Below are 21,923 nucleotides of genomic sequence, written 5' to 3' on the forward strand. Positions count from 1 at the left end.
GTACATAAGAGTCAATTTTGTTCTTTTTCCGAGAAAATAATGGGTCGTCTCAACCGTAACTTCAAAAAGCCCTGGAGAAACCAAGGCAGAACACCGTATAACACCAGTAACGGCTCTTTCCCTTTGTTTGGAACGCTCAAAATGAGTTACGGCATTCTGCCTTTGTTTAGCCGCGCGTCAAAATGAAGTTACGGTCTTCTGACTTTTTTTACTGTCCATTAAAGTCTGACGCATTTTAATTAGTGTAGACAAACAAATTAGATTGCAATCTACCAAACAGCTCCATATAACAAAGTACTGTAAAGGCTAGACACCTTGGCAGTGTCACGCTGCACACACGAGGGAGGAACCAGGAACACGCAGACGAGGATATAAACTCAAATAACATACTTTACTGAGGACATCAAGGCAGGGCAAGACACAGACATCAAACACCGGGGAGTAACGAGTAGACCAGACGACACAAAACTGAACAGACAGAACTATAAATACACACGCTAATGAATAACACACCTGAACAGAATGAACTAATAATCACATGAAACAAGGACAGGAAACAAACCAAATAAGGAAACATAAGGCGGGAACACATGACAGACACGACAGAACCCTGACAGGCAGCAATACATAATCGTGAATAACCTTTAAATATTTTTTTCCCCTTTTTGTAATGCAGATTATTCACCAGGTTGTCACTTCTAGTTGGATGCGTGTGTACTTGAATGCCGTAGCATGATCAGTCATAAAATCAGTAGCCTAAGAGTTCGCAATTAAATCCATATCCTACCTTTTCTTGTAACCCGATAAAATCAATCACAGCGCTGAACGTCGTCAGACATGTTTAATCCACACGCATTTCTGAGCATGCCTGCTTGCTGGCGTTCACATAAATCCACAAGTCATTCTTTTAGGTTAGGCTATTATTTCATTGCTTATATTAACTGATATTAAGTCAATATAAGCAATTATGCTATGTCTAGAATTCTTTTACGTTACTGAGCATAGCAAATAAATTGGTTGCAAACGGTATCCACTCACATGTTTAACTTTTAGTCTGCTTGTAGACTAATGTACAGTCACATTACTATATGCAATAGCCAATATGAGATGCCTTGGTGTGACTTCTCACTTTATGCAGATAATGCAAAGGCAGAGTACATTAACTTCAAAATAGGGGTAAAAATCAGGTTTGAGCTCACAATCTTTAATCTTCTATAATTTTCATTACTAAAACTTCTAATTGCCAAATTTCCAGTGTCCTACCTATAATTAATTTGGCTGGACAAGTAAAAAACTTTAAAGTCATTTTTCTCAGTTTCATACTCTAGCGAGTTAAGGTGTTTTACCTTTGTAGGGCAGTATCATAAGCATGCATAGAACAGGATACAATACACAAAAACATATACAAGAACAGTAATAATATACACAATGACCTGAAGATATGTGTGTTCATTCAAAGAAAGGTTTTTCTATGAATTAATTAGAGAAGAGTCAATTTTTATGGCATAATGTCTCTTTCCTAAGGGGAAATGAAGTGAGTTGCTCTGCCCGCATTCCTTTGAACAATAAAACAAGTGTTATCAGAAGGGTGGCCATGGAACCAGAGGCCTGTTCTGCCTTTCTTAGGTGTTAGATGACCCTCACAGACCCTCATAGTTGGCCTTTTGGGTTAGGTTAGGTTAGATTAGGTTAGGTTAGGAGGCATAAGAGATTATTTGTTAAATATAACAAATAGTTGTGTGGCTGATTGGTCCCAATGTTACATATAATTTCAAGGTTAATGAAAATGCAATGATTCAGTAATTGTTAAAACCAGGTCAAAATAAATTGCAGACTGACAGTAAGAATAATATTAAAAAATTTATTCAGGCACTTTTAGTAGGCTAATGAAAGAAAGGACAAGGAATACACATACAATGTGCTAATTTCAGTCAACTTGTTTTTGTTTTTCAGATCAAAATGTATTGCCCTTTCTGTGGCTTCCAATGGCCGACTTTGCCAAGATTTTTAGGTAATACTCCAGTCATCTGTATGCTGTGCTCTTAATGCACAGTGAATGGACAGTATAAAACCCCGCCATGTGAAAAATAAATAGAACTGTGCCGGCCAGCTCGCACATAGCCGATGCAGAGGACAAGGCGCTGAGGCAGTAGTAAGACAATCCAGCACGCTCGCCCCTCCTCCTCTAGGTCAGGTATCGGACCTAGTTGAAACATCCAGCCATCACTGCGCCGGCGCTGTCAGCGACAGCGTCTCCCTGTACACCGTCAAGCAGCACTGAACTGGTGTGATATAGGGGTAGAAATAAAGCAGCAAACATGTTGGTGCTTGAAAAACACTGCCAGCCTGAATAAGCGGGCATATAATGGGGACACTTCTGGATATGTGCTTGTTTCACTTAGTAAATGACTTTACGGACACAAGAGAATAAGTATGATTCTGAACCGTCTCGCCTAGATGACCTAGTTAAAACCATGGACTGAAGCATGCGCCAGGGTGGGCCATGTCCATGTCCTCAGTCGTCCAATGGCTGCTCAGCCTTCTCCTCCTGCACTGACAGAACGTGTGGTGCAAACGAGGGAATATCCAAGTTATAAAATTTTAAATAAAAGCTATAAAATTTCAACTGTTATGAGATGACCAGCCCGCCGCGAAGCAAATGTCTTGAATACACATACCTTTGGCCCAGGCCCATGAGGATGCCAGGCTCCTAGTGGAGTGGACATGCACTCCTAAGGGGCAGTCGAGTCCCTGGGAATCATAAGCTAGGTGTACGGCTTCCACAATCAGGTGAGACAGCCTCTGCTTCGACAGCAGGCCGGCCTTTTTAGCGCCCGTGAAACAGACGAAAAGCTGTTCCGAAGTTCAAAACTGGCTAGTTCTGTCCACATAAGCATGCAGCACACGCAAGGGGCACAGAGTGTGCTTCTGTGACACTGAATCGGTGTTTGGCTCGGGAGAACACAGCGCTTGTATAGTGATAACCTGGGCCCTGAATGGCGTTGAGAGCACTTTAGGTGTGTAGCCGAGTCTAGGCGTGAGTCTGACCATACAATCGTTTGGGCCAAACTGCATACAAACACTATTGACTGATAGGGCATGTGAATCACCCACCCGTTTTCCACACACTAGGGCGAGCAGCAGCACCGTCTTAAATGAGAGCACTTTCATGTCTAGACTCAGCTGGTACGAACGGTGGGTCAGACAGCTCTCTGAGCACCAATGATAAGTCCCATACTGGCATTTGGCGCGGGCGGGAAGGTTTCAGCCGCCTCGCCCCACGAAGAAAGCACGATATTAGGGGGTTCTTACCGACCGAGCGGCCCTCCAACATATTATGAGAGGCAGCGATAGCAGGCACTTAAACTTTCAGTGTAGAGGGAGAACTGCCAGCATCTAGACGTTCCTGCAGGAAGGTCAAAACAGCTGGGATATCACAGCTTATCGAGTCTTCATGCCTGTTAAAGCGGCTTTCACACAGGACGCGGAAAGCGTTGCGCTATGAAACCCATTAATTTAAATAGTTCAACTTTTGCAGCTGCGCTCTGTGACGTTTCCCCCCACGGCCAATAGAAACGGGGCATCCAAACAAGCGCCGAAATCAAAATGGATAAACAGCTGATTCTCTGTGTGTCTGAATTTCCAGAGCTATACGATGAGTTTGCGGTCGGGAGAAAAGAGAGACACATGGAGACACATCTCCATTCAAGTTGGCATGTCAGGTGTGTTTAAAGTCAGGCAGCTTATTGTAGATAGGCAGTATGCATTAGTTTGTCACATGAAATAGACATTCCTCCTCTAGACTCCTCCACTACTTTGTTGAAATAATGCGGTTTTATAAATAAACTACACCCACAGCCTCTTCTTTCTTGCTGCTCTCTTTCTTCTTATTACTATTGCTCGCTTCTTAGCACGGGACAGATACATGTTTTGCTGCTGACCGAAAGGTGGAACAACAATCAAATGACTATCAAATGACTAGACGTATAGCACTCCTGCTAAAAAAATTGAAAACTCCGCCTACTTCGCTCTGGCCAGCGTAGCACAAATCGCCTTGTATCTGAAGGGTTGCGCGAAACCCAGTGACCGGCGCAGCGCATGCCGCGTCCTGTGTGAAAGGGCTTTAACGCACCAGTTCGCAAACACTTTCCATTTCAAATCATACAGGTGCCTCGTAGAAGGCACTCTCGCTTCTGTTATCGTGTGCAACATGCTGTGATTCACTCCATACTGACTTGCCACACATGTAGATCCCATAATTCCGGTCTGGGGTGCCATATGGTGCCGCTCGCCTGGGACAATAAATCCCTTCTCAGCGGAATCCGCCACGGGGGGCCGACGACGGGTTTACCAACTCTGGAAACCTTGGTTGGTTGGGCCATTTCGGCGCTACCAGAAGCACAGCATCCCTCTCCTCTCTGATCTTTTGCAGCACTAGCGGCAATATTTTGACTGGGGGGAATGCATATTTCTGACCGGTGGGCCAGCGGCTCGACAGCGCATCCCCTTTCAGGATAGCAGTCGTCAGCGAGAAGTAGAGCGGGCAGCGGGTGTTCTCTTCCGACGCAAAAAGGTTGATCTCTGCTTCGCCAAAGAGACTCCAAATCAACTTTACTGTTTGGGGGTGTAATCTCCACTCCCTTTGAACAATGCCCTCCCTGGAGAACATGTCCGTGCTTTGATTCAGACTGCCCGTTACATGAACTGCTTGAATCGATACAAGTACCCGATCTGCTCACAAAAGAAGGCGTCTTGCCAAGCCCTGCAGGGCGCACGAGTGCATTCCTCCCTGGCGATTGATGTACGCCACCACCACCGTGTTGTCCGTTCGGATTAGAACATGGTGGTCTTTTACAAACGGAAGAAAGTTCTGCAGCGCCAAATGAACAGCTTCCATCTCCAAGCAATTTATATGCCAGCGCTTCTGATCTCTAGCCCACACGCTGAACGCTGGTCTGCCATCGCAGAGGGCTCCCCAGCCTGACAGTGGCGCGTCCGTGGTCACCACTATCCGTCTGACCACCCTGCCCATCGCAGCACCCTGTTCGTACATAGCTGTGCCGAACCAGGGCATCAGAGCCTCGAGACATGAACGTGTTACGACAAGGCGCTTCGTCCCCTCTCTCCATGCCCGCGGTGGGACTCGGTCCTGTAACCATAGTTGCAACGGCCTCATATGCAGCAAGCCCAGCCGGCAGGCGGAGGCTGCAACTGCCATTAGACTAGTTTTGCTTTCGTCAACGAAATTTATGACTAAATATCATTGTAAACAAACCGTTATCACGTGATGAAAACGAGATGAGAGGCAACGTAAATGCTGGTCATGTGACAATGACTATAATTAAATGTATAATGCAATATTGTTGACGAATAAAAACGAGACTCGTTTAGTCGCGTTATTATTATTATTTTGCAGTATTTCTGTTTCCTGTGACTCACTTCAGGGGCTGCATTAGGTTGCACTATTCAGGCGCAGGCGACGTCACTTTCTCAAGCTCCACTCACTGCATTTTTTAGTGAGATATTTTGAGATATTTTGGCACCCGACATCACTTAAATAGCGGCTAAACCAGCCAATCTGGCGAATGCTCAGACGCCATTGGCTATTGCAAAGCAATAGAGTGATTCAATAAGGCTTCAGCATTTCAAGGAAAAAAGGGTTTCCCCCATATGTAATGTCCAGAGACTGACTCGATAAGGGAACTCACCTTTCAGTTCACCAACAACTCCACTGACCACTTAGTTTTCAGTCACGTGACCGGCTCGAAGACTTGGAGGGTAAAACATCCATAGAACTGTTGCACAAGTGTGTCAGTTTTTCATCTGTTTCATTTGCAATCCATATTAAGCACCCACGGCAATATTTCAATCATAAACAGTGTGACAAAACATTGTAAAAACACTTAAAAGTGCCTTAATATATTTAAAACAGTAATATTAAAAGATCAAATTCAGTAATCACAACATTAATGATGCATAGTTTACACAGGCAAGCAGATGAGGCCGGAATATGAACGCTTTCCTTCTAATGGTTTTCTGTGGGAAGCCATTTAATGTGAAACTTTGCACATTGCGTTTATATTTTGTCTTCATCTTCTTGCCTGTACAAAATATACATCATCAATAAGGATTTAACTGAATCTCGCCTTTTAATATTTGCATTTTACTATATTATTACTTGATGTAATCTGCGTAGCTGCGGTCAGTGGAGCAAAGCTGCGTTTTGCCCTTCAAGTGGGCGTTCCTATAAGGGTGTGACGTCACGTGAAAACTATCAATAGCCACTGCACAATAAGCAATTCCCAGCCGGGTCCGTCAAGGCGTTTCAAGGCGTTTTAGGTCGCCTTGAAACATTTCCGTTGTGGTCCGTGCCGCGCGTGTGGTCCCCCCAATTTGCATGTGTTGTGAGTGTGCTGTCAAAATGATGAAGATGTTTTCTTAATTTGCTGGTGTTCTTTCTATTTGCATGTGTTTTCTGAAGTTGCAGCGCGCTGAGCTCTCTCGGCTACCGTATTCAGTCAGCAAGCGAGTGAAGAAAACACTGGCCCTGCGTCCCAATGTTCATACTATCCATCCTAAATTCTATGTGATAGTAGTAATTTTCAATACTATTTAGGACAGATATGGTGGATAATATGCACACTTGGACGCAGGGTGGCATTTTAGCGATGACTCATCTGAACACCTCTGATTGCGGGGGAAGGGGAAGTCGTGGCCTAATGGTTAGAGAGACGGACTCGTAATCCAAAGGTTGCAGGTTCGAGTCTCGGGCCGGCAGGGATTGTAGGTGGGTGAGTGAATGTCCAGCGTTCTCTCCACCCTCGATACCACGACTGAGGTGCCCTTGAGCAAGGCACCGAACCCCCAACTGCTCCCCGGGCGATGCAGCATAAATGGCTGCCCACTGCTCCGGGTGTGTGTTCACGGTGTGTGTGTGTTCACTGCTGTGTGTGTGCACGTTGGATGGGTTAAATGCAGAGCACGAATTCAGAGTATGGGTCACCATACTTGACAGTATGTCACTTCACTTCACTTCACTGGTCATTGCAAAAACGCATCTGTCTCTGGCTCAGCACCAGCCAGAGAACGCAGATTTGAATTTTGCAGCTGATAATATGATGCACTGAATATGATGCACTCACGCCTGTGCGATTGAATTAAATATAGAAAATGTTAATCGGCTATTTTTTTTTTTTGTCTTTTAAATCCACTTGGCTCAAAAATCTGAGGGAGCGCATGCCCCCTCACTTTGAATGGGCATGATGCCTCTGATTGTACCCAATCAAATATTTCTGGAGAAATATTTCTGGAGAAATATGCGTACACGTTGTGATTTAATAATAATTTAATAAACAGTACTTTGAAACATTAACAATAATATTAATAATAGGATAATTGTAGTCCTCTTCATGCCTGTGAACTCTTTGATTAATATTCTCAGAATAGCTAAAAAAATGGCAATATTACTAAATATTACTAAAGATAGCTGATATTAAATGTCTAAACAGGATTCCAATTTATTTGTAATTGTAGAAATGTTGAATGTCTGTAGAAAAAGACTGAAATGTGTGTAGAAAATGTCTGATTAAAGACTTATAAAAATGGCCTCATAAACATTTGTGGTGATGTTTAATCACTGTTCCTTTGAAAAAAAACCAAGACAAATTTGAAACTTCATAAACATGTTAATTAGGGGTCATTATTTCTAAAAACACACAAATTCCCTGGGAGGCAATTTAAAGAAATCACTGATGAGTCTAAAGTACAAGGTCAACAAATTGACCCCAATGGAGAGCGTCAAGAGGACAAAATCACACTGTAAGGCCATAATGACCTCCCTAAAGAGGGCCGGTTATCACAACACTGTGCAAACAATGCATGCAAAAACTGATGCAATCAAAACAACATTACATTTCACCTTTTAGCTAATAAAATAAAGAATGATATTACATGGGATGTTCTTGCAGTGGTATTTGCAAATGAAGGCCAACTCTTACATTTGAAAATAATTATTGAATTTAATCACAAAACAATGAAATGAACTATGCAAAATATTGAAAAATAAAAAATGTAGAGGCACATGAACACAAGTTTGCAGGGCCAGTCATCAGGGGTTTAGGGCAGTCATCCATTTGACAACCAAAGTCCAGCACACATCACCAGAGAGAATAGAAGATCCAGTTATGACATTTTTATTAAAATGTCATCACAAGGTAAAAAAAAACATAGATAGATGAATAATTCACAATGAGATAACATTCAAAAAAGAGGTGAATTTTCATTTCAAGCTGACTTTAAAATGGGCCTGCAAGGCTACTAGAATGTTATAGCTTTCATGCTAAATAGCATGTGATGATTGGACAAACAAATATGAATGTTATTGTGTTTCCTAAATAATACAAGATGGAACTGTCATATTTTAGTACTTCCAGGCACGAAGCAAAATGGATTCAAAGTTCTCTTTAATAAATCAGGAGAATCCGCAGAAGAACCAAGGCAAATACACATCCAATAGTATTTTCTTTTGTTGCAAGTAAAAGGCCTTTTATACGTAATTCTAAAATGTCCACCCTCAGGTCATGATATACAGTATGTGTCTTTTTGCTGTGAAATCTGTAATGATTTTTATAAAGTAAATTAAAGATCAACTTTTATATTTTTAGTAATATTTGTAAGTAATATACTAGAAAAGTCATGTTAAAATGTGAGCAGGGGTGCTGTGTTCTGAGCCCCCTGAACAGCATATTGACACGGGCCCCAGCAAATCGCATTTCAGGGGGATCCTCCTCGGTAAAAATAACATGTTTTTGCCCCCTCTCCCTTGTCGGGCACTTAGAAACGTCCTAAACTTCCGCATGTTACGGTGCTTCTGAATGTGAGTAGCCTATCAAATATGACACATCTGTGGCCTGTTGTATGAAGCTAGCTGAACAAACTCAAGATTTCCAGAGTAGGTTTAGGGTTGACAAAACCAAACAAATCCAACCTGTTTTGGATCAGGTTCACCGGGCTCACAAAGCTCGATATAAACGTTCTCTGTCAACTCAGAGTTTGAACCAGAGTTTGTGATTAATAATTTAAATGTATTACAAGACAGGAATAAACACTTCTGCTGCAGCAAAAGTTTGAGAAGGCAGCAGAAAGAAAATATATCATTATGCAAAGGAATCCACCGATTTAATTATTTATATACACTACCAGTCTAATGTTTTTGAACAGTATAGTTTTTTTCTTTTTTTATGTTTTTCCAGAATTCTCTTCTGCTCATCAAGTCTGCATTTATTAAAACTCTGAGTTTTCAGGCTCAAGAAGGTTGGATGGTTTTGAGCGGGTTTTGTCACCATGGTAACTTATGTAAATTAAGCTGCATGGTTACCCTGCTCCGGAGCAGGTTTTATTCTGGGTTAGAGATCACAAACTAGATCAATCAGCTGTGAGTAAAGCGACATAATTTGATGCAATAAAGCCACTCCCCCATATGTCTCGCTTCAAATGAAAGCAGTTTCACGAGTTCGCACTAACATATAATATGATTGAGCAATTAGTAAGGATATTTGGCGTGCTGTCAGGAGGGAGGGCTCCGAGCTCGGGATGGAGCCCGAACCCAGAGAACTCCCCCCCCCTCATCCCAAGAATGGGATGAAATTTAGATTGGAGTGCGGAGTTGGGGTGGAGGCGGGATGCTGGAAAACTGTCATAGAACAGAGGTGAGTTGGCTGTGTGTGTGATTATATATATATATATACACCTGATGTGCTTGTTAAGGTGATTAGCTGACGAACTGCACCTGGGCCAGACTGATTATCTGATCGTGCTCCTCCCGAACCTTGTTAATAAAACATAATTTCACGAGTTCGCACTAACATATAATATGATTGAGCAATTAGTAAGCATATTTGGCGTGCTGTCAGGAGGGAGGGCTCAGAGCTCGGGATGGAGCCCGAACCCAGAGAACTCCCCAAAAGAAGCTTATGGCATGGGACAGCAGCCGGAGAGGAAATTGTTAGTAGCCCCCCAAAAATATGCTTGTCATGAAAAAATGGGTTGTGCGAGGAGGCGAAATGAGGAGCACGATGGAAGGCCAGGTGAGGGACTCTCGCTGCGTCCGAAGGGAGCTGCGGCTCTGCTGCACCGGAAGGGAGAGTCCCTCTTGCAGCTGAATACTTGGCGTGGTTTGAAACGTCAGATGCAGGGCTCTCACTGCGACCGAAGGGAGCTGCGGCTCTGCTGCACCGGAAGGGAGAGCCCTGTTCGATGCTGAATGAGCCATGAGGCTCGAAACGATGAAGGGCTCTCACTGTGACCGAAGGGAGCCGCAGCTCTGCTGCACCGGAAGGGAGAGTCCTCCTTGTGACTGAAAACTTGGCATGGTTTGAAGCATCAGATGGAGGGCTCTCACTGCAACTGAAGGGAGCTGCGGCTCTGCTGCACCGGAAGGGAGAGCCCAGTCTGATGCTGGGTAAGCCAGGAGGCTCAAAACGATGGATGGAGGGCTCTCACTGCGACCGAAGGGAGCTGCGGCTCTGCTGCTCCGGAAGGGGGAGCCCTGTACAGTGCTGAATGAGCCTTGAAAACTCGGAACAATGGATGGAGGGCTCCCGCTGCGACCGGAGGGAGCCGCAGCTCTGCTGCACCGGAAGGGGGAGCCTCCATCCTCCTTCTATAAAAGAGCGGGGCACTGCTGCGGCAGTATCAAGTGAGCGGGGCACTGCTGCGGCAGTATCAAATGAGCGGGGCACTGCTGCGGCAGTATCAAATGAGCGGGGCACTGCTGCGGCAGTATCAAATGAGCGGGGCACTGCTGCGGCAGTATCAAATTGAGCAGGGCACTGTAGCGGCAGTATCAGCTGAGTGGGGCACTGCAATGGCATTATTAAATTAAGCAGGGAACTGCAGTGGTAGTATCGAATTATGCAAGGCACTGCCACGGCAGTTTCAAATGAACTGAGCAGGGCACTGCAGCGGCAGTATCAAATTGAGCAGGGCACAGCGACGGCAGGATCAAATTATGCGAGGCACTGCAGCGGTAGTACCAAATTAAGTGAGGCACTGCTGCGGCAGTTTCTAATTGAGCAGGGCACTGCAGCGGTAGTATCAAATTAAGTGAGGCATTCCTATCCTGTGGCAGTTTCAAATGAGCAGGGCACTGCAGCGGCACTATTGAATGAACGGAGCTGGGCACTGCAACGGCAGTATCAAATGAGCCGGGCACTGCAACGGCAGTATCAAATTGAGCAGGGCACTTCAACGGCAGTATCAAATTGAGCAGGGCACTGCAACGGCAGTATCAAATTGAGCAGGGCACTGCAGCGGTAGTACCAAATTAAGTGAGGCACTGCAGCGGCAGTTTCAAATGAGCAGGGCACTGCAGCGGTAGTATCGAATTATGCAAGGCACTGCAACGGCAGTATCAAATTGAGCAGGGCACTGCAACGGCAGTATCAAATTGAGCAGGGCACTGCAACGGCAGTATCAAATTGAGCAGGGCACTGCAACGGCAGTATCAAATTGAGCAGGGCACTGCAGCGGTAGTACCAAATTAAGTGAGGCACTGCAGCGGCAGTTTCAAATGAGCAGGGCACTGCAGCGGTAGTATCGAATTATGCAAGGCACTGCAACGGCAGTATCAAATGAGCCGGGCACTGCAACGGCAGTAACAAGTTGAGCAGGGCACTGCAACGGCAGTATCAAATTATGCGAGGCACTGCAGCGGCAGTATTGAATGAGCGGAGCAGGGTACGGCAGCGGCAGTATATCAAATGAGCCGGGCACTGCAACAGCAATATCAAATTTAGCAGGGCGCTGCGGTGGCAGGATCAAATTTCACTAAACTGGTCAGAGTTAGATGGCTTCCTTTGTCAAAATTATTGGTCCTGATATAGCTCGTGAAGGCTTCCGATGACCATTGACCGAGAACTTGGATCAGCTGTTGGATATGAATGGATGGTACTGGGTGAACCTGCTTGGAGGAAGGAACTTAGTAACGTGTCGAGGAGAAGTTTTGAAGGATGTGTTATAGGAATACGAGTTGGCGATGGGTCCGCCTCCGGAGCCAGCACTTAGAATTTCTGTGAGAATCTGAGACTTGATGGCATCGGCATACGGGGTGGTTCTGGAGCTGCAACATTCAGTGGGGTAGGTAGTGGGACTGCAGTGAGTGAATGAAATGTACTGGGGGTTTAGATTGGAGAGAAGGGTTAAAAAGAAGATAGGGAGGGGCCGAAACCGTTTGCGGAGGCAGCCTCGCGCACGGATTAGCCTTTGGTGCTTAGGGAAGCATGTAGGAAGAGGTAGAAGGAAATGAGGGAGAAGGCCAGTAAGCTTGCATTGCTGGCTGATGATGCCATACTTGCATGTCTGTAGTAGGGGCTGCTGGCCATTGACAGGGAAAAGGAGTAGCGAAAGGGTAAGTGTAAGGTGGCTGAGCTTGAGTGGCTAGCGGAGGCAGCCTCGTGCTAGCGTCTGCCGCCAGAGGTAGAAGGAAGGAAGTGCGAAGGATGGGAGTTTGGGAAGCTAAGCCAGCGGCATTGCATGTGGCGCTGTAGCTTAAGGCACCGCAGTGATTTATTGAGAAGAGGAGAGAGGCAATGCAGTGTGAGGAGTGGCCGAGTCTGGGGCGTGGCCCATGCTTGCTGATGGCCTGCTGCGTCTTGAATCTCGAGGGGAGCCGGAACTTGATCTGGAAAAAGACAACGTTATTTTGAAAGAAGTAGGGAGCTATGGGGGAAAGGAGCATGGAACACAACTGACAGCAGAGTAGGGCTGTCAGAAATGGCTGAAAAACAAAATTTTGAATTCTCCACCTAAATATTATCAATATTCGAATTCTATTCAAATTTGAAAGGCATAATTTCAGTTAGGGGGAGAAAGCTTTTGGCTTCTCTCCTGAGGCCACAGGAAGATGCATAGAGCGGAATATTACTAATGCACGTTTATTAAAGCAATAAAACAACATGACTATCTGTGAAAAAGTGCATAATCTTTATGAACCAAATATAAATCAATTAAGTTGCTTAAACAATGGTGAACAAAACAGCATCATGTATGCATAGTTTAATATAAAGCAACGAGAGCCAATTGGACATTTTACATGGCTTCTAAACATGCTTCTCTTGTGCGAGATACAAGTCTAAAAGTGATGTCACTCTAGAAAATGTGCAAAATATGCATTCTGTGTGCCACTGATAAGGCTGCCTGACACGCCTAAAATTCGAATGCATCATTTTTGTATTCGAATGAGGATTTTTATTTTGAACTCGACAAATATTCGAAATTCAAATTTATTGACAACCCTGCAGCAGAGGCAGCCTGACTTTTAAATAGGCCTCTGGGCTAGTGTCTGCCATGGGAGATGGAGGCGACTGAAAAGAATAGGGTTCATTAGAAAAGCCCAAGATGTGTGGGCCTGATTTGCAAGCGGAGGCAGCCTCAACGCTTCCTTCAGCCATTGTAGACCACAGGAGTGGGGTTTTTGACATCCTGAAAAGCCTGCGCAGCTAGCGGAGGCAGACTCACGCTAGCGTGTGCTATGGGAACTGGAGGCCACTCAAAAGGAAAAGGATTAGAAGTAATGGGAGGAAAAGACTGAGATGTGTGGGCATGTGTTGCAAGCATAAGCAACTTTGTGCCCGTTTCAGCTTCTGTAGCTGTAGGCTGTGGAGGCTTGTGATATTCAGAGAAAAATAGCTGGAGAGCCTGTGCAGCCTGCGCAGCTAGTGGAGGCAGACTCACGCTAGCGAGTGCTGTGGGAGCTGGAGACCACTGAAAAAGAAAGAGGGGTTAGAAGTAGCAGGAGAAAACTGCTTTTAACAACTTTCAAAAAAAAGTGATAAAATTATGAAAATACGTGTTTTTCCTCTTAACCACACGAAAAGAAAGTATTGAAACAGCTGGCCAGCTAAGCCGCACCTCGGTTGGTAGAGACTTGAAGAGGGGTGCCTAGTAGTATGCACAACACATACAAAGTGGGTTGCATTTGTTCAATGATGATATAAATAGTTCTTTATGATACACCTTAGTTGTTCGTTTGCACCTATAATTGTTCAAACAATCTTTTACATCTTATCTATCCGAGTAATGTGCAATTTAAAATACAGGTAAAATGCTAGTGAAAATTAACACAGAAAATTAATCATTTCCTTGTGTGATCTACGCAGTTTGCGCCATGATTACCGACATGACATCGACATCATGTCATCGCAAATGATGCAAATTTTTATCAACAAATGATGCAAACCGTGTTGATGTTTGCAACACGGCCTGCGCCGCTACCGGAGGCAGCCTCGCGCTGACTGCTACGAGAGCTGGAGGTCCGTACTCATAACATCAAGACATGGCAGGACAAGGCAAGGCTGACACAGACAGGCACACCAGGGAGTAACGAGTAGACCAGACCAAATCTAACTCAACAGACAGGACTATAAATACACAGGTAAATCATAGATAACGAGACAAACACAGCTGGACAAGAATTAACTAATGATAACATTTAACAAGGACAGGAAACAAACCAAATATGGAAACATGAGGCGGGAACACATGACACACACGACAGATGACTGACAGTTATGAAGATCCCATTGATTTATATTACAAGCTGAATTTCATCTTGCTTTTTGGTCGTATACATATCAGAAACAGCACTAAATTGCATATTTTTGTTCAGTTTGGACCTCTGAATGAAAAAATTTTTTACGGTGCCCCAAGAATGAGCTCCATGTTCTCCTATATACATACTGATTTATCAAATATGATACTCAATGGAATATAATGATACCTATGCAATTTTGTTTTGCACGTTTTTTTCTATTAGATATTATCGAAAGATTCAATGATCATGTGATCTGAAACCCCTAGACAGCCAGCCAAGGATATAAAGTAAGAATCATGTTGTGTCATCCATCTGTTATGATTTGAACTATCTGGATCACTGTTTGCAGGTATCTTCACTTTACAGATGGACTGGAAAGCTGCCAGTACCGAGACTGAATCCTGAAAAAAAGGCACTGTTAATTTAAAACAAGAAAACAGATATTTGACAAAAATCGAACATACCAATTTTGTTTTTACAGTGTATTGAACATTTTAAGATGAAAAACTCATCTGTCGTGTCATCGATTATATTGGAAGCTTTCTACAGAATGGAGGACCTTAAGTACCTTTATTTTGTGACCTTTCTCATGTTATACATGCTTGTACTCTTTGCTAACACCATTGTGATTTTTGTCATAATTATCAACAAAGTGCTTCATAACCCTATGAATTATTTTCTATGTAACTTGGCTGTAAATGGCATCTACGGTGGCACAGCTTTGCTTCCCCCCTTGCTGGTTACTTTAATGTCTCCTTCTCATGAGGTATCTTTGGCATGTTGTAAGGTTCAGATCTACTTCCTACACACATATCCTATCGTAGAGTTCACCATTCTGTCAGTGATGTGCTACGATCGCTATGTGGCCATCTGCTACCCTCTGCAGTATCACAGTATTATGACAAACACAAAAGTGTATAAACTGATTGCCTTCTCTTGGGGGTATCCTTTAATGACATTTGTTGTGTTTTTTATTATGACTCTGCGCTTGACAATCTGTAAAAACGGAATGGGGAGGCTTTACTGCGCCAACTTTTATCTGGTCAAAATGTCTTGTGGGAACACATATATTGAGAGCATTTTAGGATTGTTTTTTCTTGTTATATGGACTTTTCCTCAGCTTGCAATGACTTTCTATTCATATGGACATATTCTGAAAATATGCTTTACTGCCACTAAAGAGTCTAAAATAAAAGCACTGAAGACCTGCACTCCACACTTATTTGCAATACTCAACTATTGTGTGGGTTGTTTTTTTGAAATTATACAAAGTCGCTTTGATGCAAGTTATCTTTCCTTTGAAACGCAAATGTTTATGTCTCTTTATTTCTTGATATTTCCTCCCCTTCTAAATCCAGCTATCTATGGGATGAGTGTTAAAACACTGAGAGACAATATTTTTAGACTGTTTGGCTCTAAAAATAAGTTATTGCCTTTAAAGTAGGATCTTTGGAACACAAATGAGAGTGCAAAACAATGCAACACTGTTCTCAGTATGAGAAGCAAGCAACTGAAGTCTAATCTGTGAAGTGAAAACGAAACTAAAAAATGATGTTAACTTCTATTTGACTTTAAATCATGTTTTTGAATTAAACTGAATGCTAATTCCATGTATATTTGACATCCAAAGACCCGAAAGAACCCCATCATGCTTTTCAAAATCAGAATATTATGTACTTGTAATTTATGTGTTGTATTTAAAATACACAACTGTTTATATTTCACTTGATCAATAAATGTGGATGGAAATTATATTATTTGTAAGCAATGTGGCCATCACGAGGATGCAAAGTAGCATGACAGTAACAGCACAATGATTGACTCATGATTGTTGAACATCCAATACAGCTGCGTACAGCCGTAAAACAAATAACACACAAAATATAAATACCTTACTCCTGCGAACAGGAATTTGTTAGTAAGTAATGTGTGCAACACAACCAAAAGCCAAATAAAATCTCACTCAATCCACTGCGAACAGTAGTATCACAGAGCAAGCATATTAACTTTTAGTTCATTCAGTCAATAAGACAAACTAGATAAATTAGGAGGTACCAATACCTATTCTATGCGTGAACGCACAGATCAACGGGTGGGAAAATCCCCCCGCTGCGAACAGCGGAACAGTGTAAACATAAAGTCCTTCTTTAGTTTTAAGAATAATAGAACAAAAAGCAACCAATCCGTACGCTATCAAAAGCGCCGGAATACAATCTGTAAACAAATATCAAACTCGTAAATCAGAATAATAAAAACACTAACTACTTACCTAAATATAGAGGAAAAAATTACGGCAATCCTCAGGGGCACCAGGCGCCTGCACTATAGTGACGGATTTAATGGGTAATATTCCAATATCAGCGTATTTCAGCCCATTTTAATCCCCAAATCTCCCTCGTCTCCGCTGGTCCCATCCAGCCCTCCTTCGTCTCAACTGGTCCCGTCAAGCCCTTCGTCTCCTGAGTTCCCCAAGTCGGCCAGCTCCGCTCCTCGCCAGTGCCCTCCAGTGCCTGCTCCTCGCCAGTGCCCTCCAGTGCCTGCTCCTCGCCAGTGCCCTCTAGTGCCTGCTCCTCGCAAGTGCCCTCCAGTGCCTGCTCCTCGCCAGTGCCCTCTAGTGCCTGCTCCTCACAAGTGCCCTCCAGTGCCTGCTCCTCGCCAGTGCCCTCTAGTGCCTGCTCCTCACAAGTGCCCTCCAGTGCCTGCTCCTCGCAAGTGCCCTCCAGTGCCTGCTCCTTGCAAGTGCCCTCTAGTGCCTGCTCCTCGCAAGTGCCCTCTAGTGCCTGCTCCTCGCAATTGCTCTCCTGCGTCTCCGTTGGTTCCGTCCAGCTCTCCTGCGTCTCCGCTGGTGCCGTCCAGCTCTCCTGCGTCTCCGCTGGTTCCGTCCAGCTCCGCGCTTCAAGAGCGCCCCCAAGTGTCCGTGCTGCAAGAGCTCCCCCAAGTGTCCGCGCTGCAAGAGCGCCCCCAAGTGTCCATTCTGCAAGAGCGACCCCAAGTGTCCACGCTTCAAGAGCGCCCCCAAGTTTCCGCGCTTCAAGAGCGCCCCCAAGATTCCGCGCTGTCCGAGTGCCCCCAAGAGCGCCCTCAAGTGCCCACTCCTCCAGAGCGCCCTCAAGTGCCCGCTCCTCCAGAGCGCCCTCCAGAGCGTCCCACAGAGCCCGCTCCTCCTCAATGGCTCCCAGTGGGGAACTTCCCCGAGACAATTTGGGAGGGGGGCCATATAGTCACGGCCTGTGTGGCCAGGCCAAGGGCCAAGGCCACGGAGCCCCTTGATCCGCCATGGCCGTCCAAGCTCCCTGATCCGCCATGGCCTCCCGAGTCTCCTGATCCGCCCTGGAGGCTTCCCGAGTCTCCTCCCTTTCCTGGCCCTGCTCCAGCCTCCAGTTCACCCACCCCGATGTGACTGTTACGGTGCGGGACGCACCTTCCGGGAGGGGGGCGATATCTGTCACGGTTTGGTTTCTGTTCAGTTTCCCATTTGCCCTTATTTGGTTTTTCCTGTCATTAGTTAATCATCATTCATCCTGTTCACCTGTCTTGAGTTAATTATCTTGTTTCCTCGTTTGGTTGTCCCTGTATAAGTCCTGAGTTCTCCCCTTGTCTTTTGTCGGATCTTAATGTTAAATTAAGTTAATCTATGTATACAGTGTTGATGATTATTAAAAACCTCCTTTTCTTCCATTCCTCGTCACGCGCTTCCTTACTACAACACCAACACATAACACATACGTCATCAAGACTGGTTTATTTCAGTTAACTGAGCATTACATTTGCAGTCAAAAGCATATTACAACAATTTACGCTTAACTAAGAATAAAGGTCAAATTTATAACTGTTAATATTCTAAAATAAGATCTTCTTTATGAGAAATGCGACCTCCGGAGGATGCAGCCTTCTGTTTGAAAAACTGCCAGGAAGTCTTAACCGCGGACGGAAATCGCGTCTGTTCCTCTCACAATTCAATCATTTTGCCTCGGAAAACTTGGAATATTAATACTTTTTAAATAAATTATGACGGTAGTTGTATCTGCCTGCTATATCTTGTGTTTTATTGACGGTAGGTTTAGGGGCAGATGGTAGGGGCAGGGGTTGGGTTATGTGCTCATAAATGTGTAAATAATGTAATAAAACTGTTTTGACTGTTTACATTGAAAAATCACATCCCTACATATATGCAATAATGGCAATGTTATTACCCAATATATCATTTAATTATGACGATAAAATTCCCAGAATCGTGTCAGCATATTGACGCTAAGGGTTTCCTATTTAAAACAACGGTGGACCTTTCATGTCGAAAAGTGGCGCTAAAGGGGTACCTTGAGCGTCAAAAAGCGACACCAAAACGGTCCTGCCCAGGCTTCAAGTTGGGATGAGACTGTGTAGCAAGGATCCTCTTTAAAATTAGACCAATCTTCAAATATTTATGACTGTTTTTTGACATTGACATTAAAGTAACTTTTTTAAAGTGATGCACAAGGGTTAATATTTTTTCAAATATCCACAAGAGATTGGGCTATTTATGTAATTTCAATGTAATGATCATGTGATCTGAATACACTGGGCAATTCTCCAAAGTTACAGGTAACAGACCATATAAACAGAAGGATGTTCACTTCTGCATATTTTTTGTGTGCACCATGCTTTATCATTCACCTTTTATCCAACTCACCTGCAACATTTGGGACATTTGTTTTGAAATTAATTATGAATGCAGTACAGGGAAAACCTGTTCATCTGCTTATAACTTCTGTCAGTTATATTGATTTAAACTATTTGTGAAGCATGTAATGTACCATTTTCTTTGTCTACAGTGTGCTGAACAATTTAGAGAAAATGAAAAACTCATCCATTATTATACTAGAGGCATTTTATGGAATGGAGGACCTTAAATACTTTTATTTCATGATCTTTTTCATGTTGTACATGTTAGTACTCTTTGCAAACACCACTGTGATTTTTGTCGTAATTAGCAACAAAGTGCTTCATAAACCTATGCACATATTTCTATGTCACCTGGCTGTGAATGGCATCTATGGTAGCACAGCTTTGCTTCCCCCCTTGCTGGGCACTTTAATGTCTCCTTCTCATGAGGTATCTTTGGCATGCTGTAAGGCTCAAACTTACTTCCTGCACACATATGCTATCATAGAGTTCACCATTCTGTCAGTGATGTGCTACGATCGCTATGTGGCCATCTGCTACCCGCTGCAGTATCACGCTATCATGACCATAACAAAAGTGTATAAACTAATAGCTTTCTCATGGGGATATCCTTTAGTGGCATTTGCTTTGTTTTTTATTCTGACTCTGCGCTTGACAATCTGTAGAAACATTATAGGGCGAGTTTACTGCTCTAACTATTCTCTTGTCAAACTATCCTGTGATGACACAAATGTTGTGAGTGCCATTGGACTGCTTTCTGTTGTTGTATACACTTTTCCTCAGCTTGCAATGACTTTCTACTCATATGGACATATTCTCAAAATATGCTTTACTGCCACTAAAGAGTCTAAAATAAAAGCATTGAAGACCTGCACTCCACACTTATTTGCAATTCTGAACTACAGTGTGGGATGCTTTTTTGAAATTGTACAAAGTCGCTTTGACACAAGTTATCTCCCATTTGAAACACAAATATTTATGTCACTTTATTTCTTGATATTTCCACCAATTCTGAATCCAGCCATCTATGGGCTGAGTGTTCAGGCTCTGAGAGGCAATATTTTTCGAATTTGTGGCTCTAGGAATAAGTTACTGCTTGTAAAGTAGGATCTTTGTTATTTTCTAGGTGAAAGAGCATGTTTTCAAATATTGTTTTGTGTCAATAAACAGCTGACATTCTTAAAATTTGTAAGTATCTCAATTATGTTGAGGTCTCCAAAAGCAGTAATCAGTAAACGGTGTAATGAGCACACTATTTGTCACCATTGAAGAAAACAAGTAGGCCTAATTCAACAAAGTTTTACTTTGTATTCTGTTACTCTCTTTACTGAGAAATGTGGGAGAGAAAAAAGAGAAGTTCATTGATATGGGTTGATAGATTTCAACATCAACACACAGGCCTACACTTCAGGCACAAATGTAAAATGTACTGTACTTTTAAAAGGATTTCTGATTATTGACAGATGAATCTTGTTTATTTGCAGTATTCTGCTAATTACTTGTTTCAGCCTAATTTTAGAGCATTTTTTGATAGGCTATTAGCTGATGCTCCAGATCATATCAACTTAGATCAGCAAATCCACATTCCAAAGTTGAATCTGGTAAGATCATGTGTTTATTTTTTATTGTTGTTGTTGTTTAATATACCCCTGCATTTAAATCACATTGCTTAAAGTTAAGCAACAAAGACAGACAATAGAAATAGAATGTACAGAAAATGTAAATAGCCATTAACCGTAAATGGATATGACCATGCTTTTCCAATCGTTTACCACAATTCTTACCAAACAAAACAAAACATGCTTTTACAGCACCACCTGCTGCCCTGATGTACAACGTGCAAAATATTTTGACAACATTTTTTTGAACAGCAGATGGCAGCAAATAAAGACAAATCACAATAAACAAGACAGGTTTTAAATGCTTTCTCTACATGGCATGCCCTCTTGACCTATACTCACTGATTCTGTCACTAAAAAGGCCAAACCTGTCGAGTTTGTAGTGTTTCGTGACATTAAATTTGTTTTGCACCTATTCTAAAAACGGAGAGAGAAAGAACTGGTGAAAAACAACACTTCTAGTAGAAACACTTCTCACTCAGAAAATGTTAGTAAATTTCACAATTAAGTACAAATAAACTGCAAGTAACACATTTTATTAAACATTTTTAAGAGGAAGACAACTTGTAAAACCTAGAAAGCTAATAGTTCTTGACCCATCTCTAAAGTTACAATTTTTGTTTTTTGTTTTTTACAGATGGGTTATCTACGTTTTACATGGATATTAGCCAAAACAAAAATGACAAATTGTTCTTTCATTGTAATATATGCCATAGGGGCTTATAGTTAAAGGGTTAGTTCACCCAAAAATGAAATTTAGCCTGTTATTTACTCACCCTTCTTCTTTCAGACGAATCCAATCGGAGTTATATTAAAAATTGTCCTGGCTATTCCAAGCGTTATCATTGCAGTGGGTGGGTGTTTCTGTTCAACAGTCCAAAACATGTTAAATAAAATGTGTGCATCCATAATAAAACGTGCCTCACACAGCTCCGGGGGTGAATAAAGGCCTCCTGGAGCGAATCCATGCATTTTTGTAAGAAAAATATCCATATTTCAAATGTAATAAACACTTTTCTCTCACTACATCAGTAGTGTCGTACGTGGAATCC

General features: G+C 43.0%; 2 protein-coding genes across 2 annotated transcripts; both read left to right on the forward strand.

Annotated features, from left to right (window-relative positions):
- Positions 1-15,188: 15,188 nt before the first annotated feature.
- On the forward strand, positions 15,189-19,409 carry LOC306855973 (olfactory receptor 6E1-like; the record flags this gene model as incomplete). The annotated part of the gene is made up of 2 exons (XM_079394940.1): positions 15,189-15,876; positions 19,402-19,409. The coding sequence occupies 2 exons, from the start codon at positions 15,189-15,191 to the stop codon at positions 19,407-19,409; spliced, it is 696 nt and encodes a 231-aa protein (XP_079251066.1).
- Positions 19,410-19,513: 104 nt separating this feature from the next.
- Positions 19,514-20,359, forward strand: LOC306855974 (olfactory receptor 52E4-like; the record flags this gene model as incomplete). Its single annotated transcript, XM_079394941.1, has 1 exon — positions 19,514-20,359. One exon carries the CDS (start codon positions 19,514-19,516, stop codon positions 20,357-20,359), a length of 846 nt encoding a protein of 281 aa, XP_079251067.1.
- Between the last annotated feature and the right edge of the window lie 1,564 nt (positions 20,360-21,923).

The sequence above is a fragment of the Barbus barbus genome (genome assembly GCF_936440315.1).
Source record: "Barbus barbus genome assembly, chromosome: 36".
NCBI lineage: Eukaryota > Metazoa > Chordata > Actinopteri > Cypriniformes > Cyprinidae > Barbus > Barbus barbus.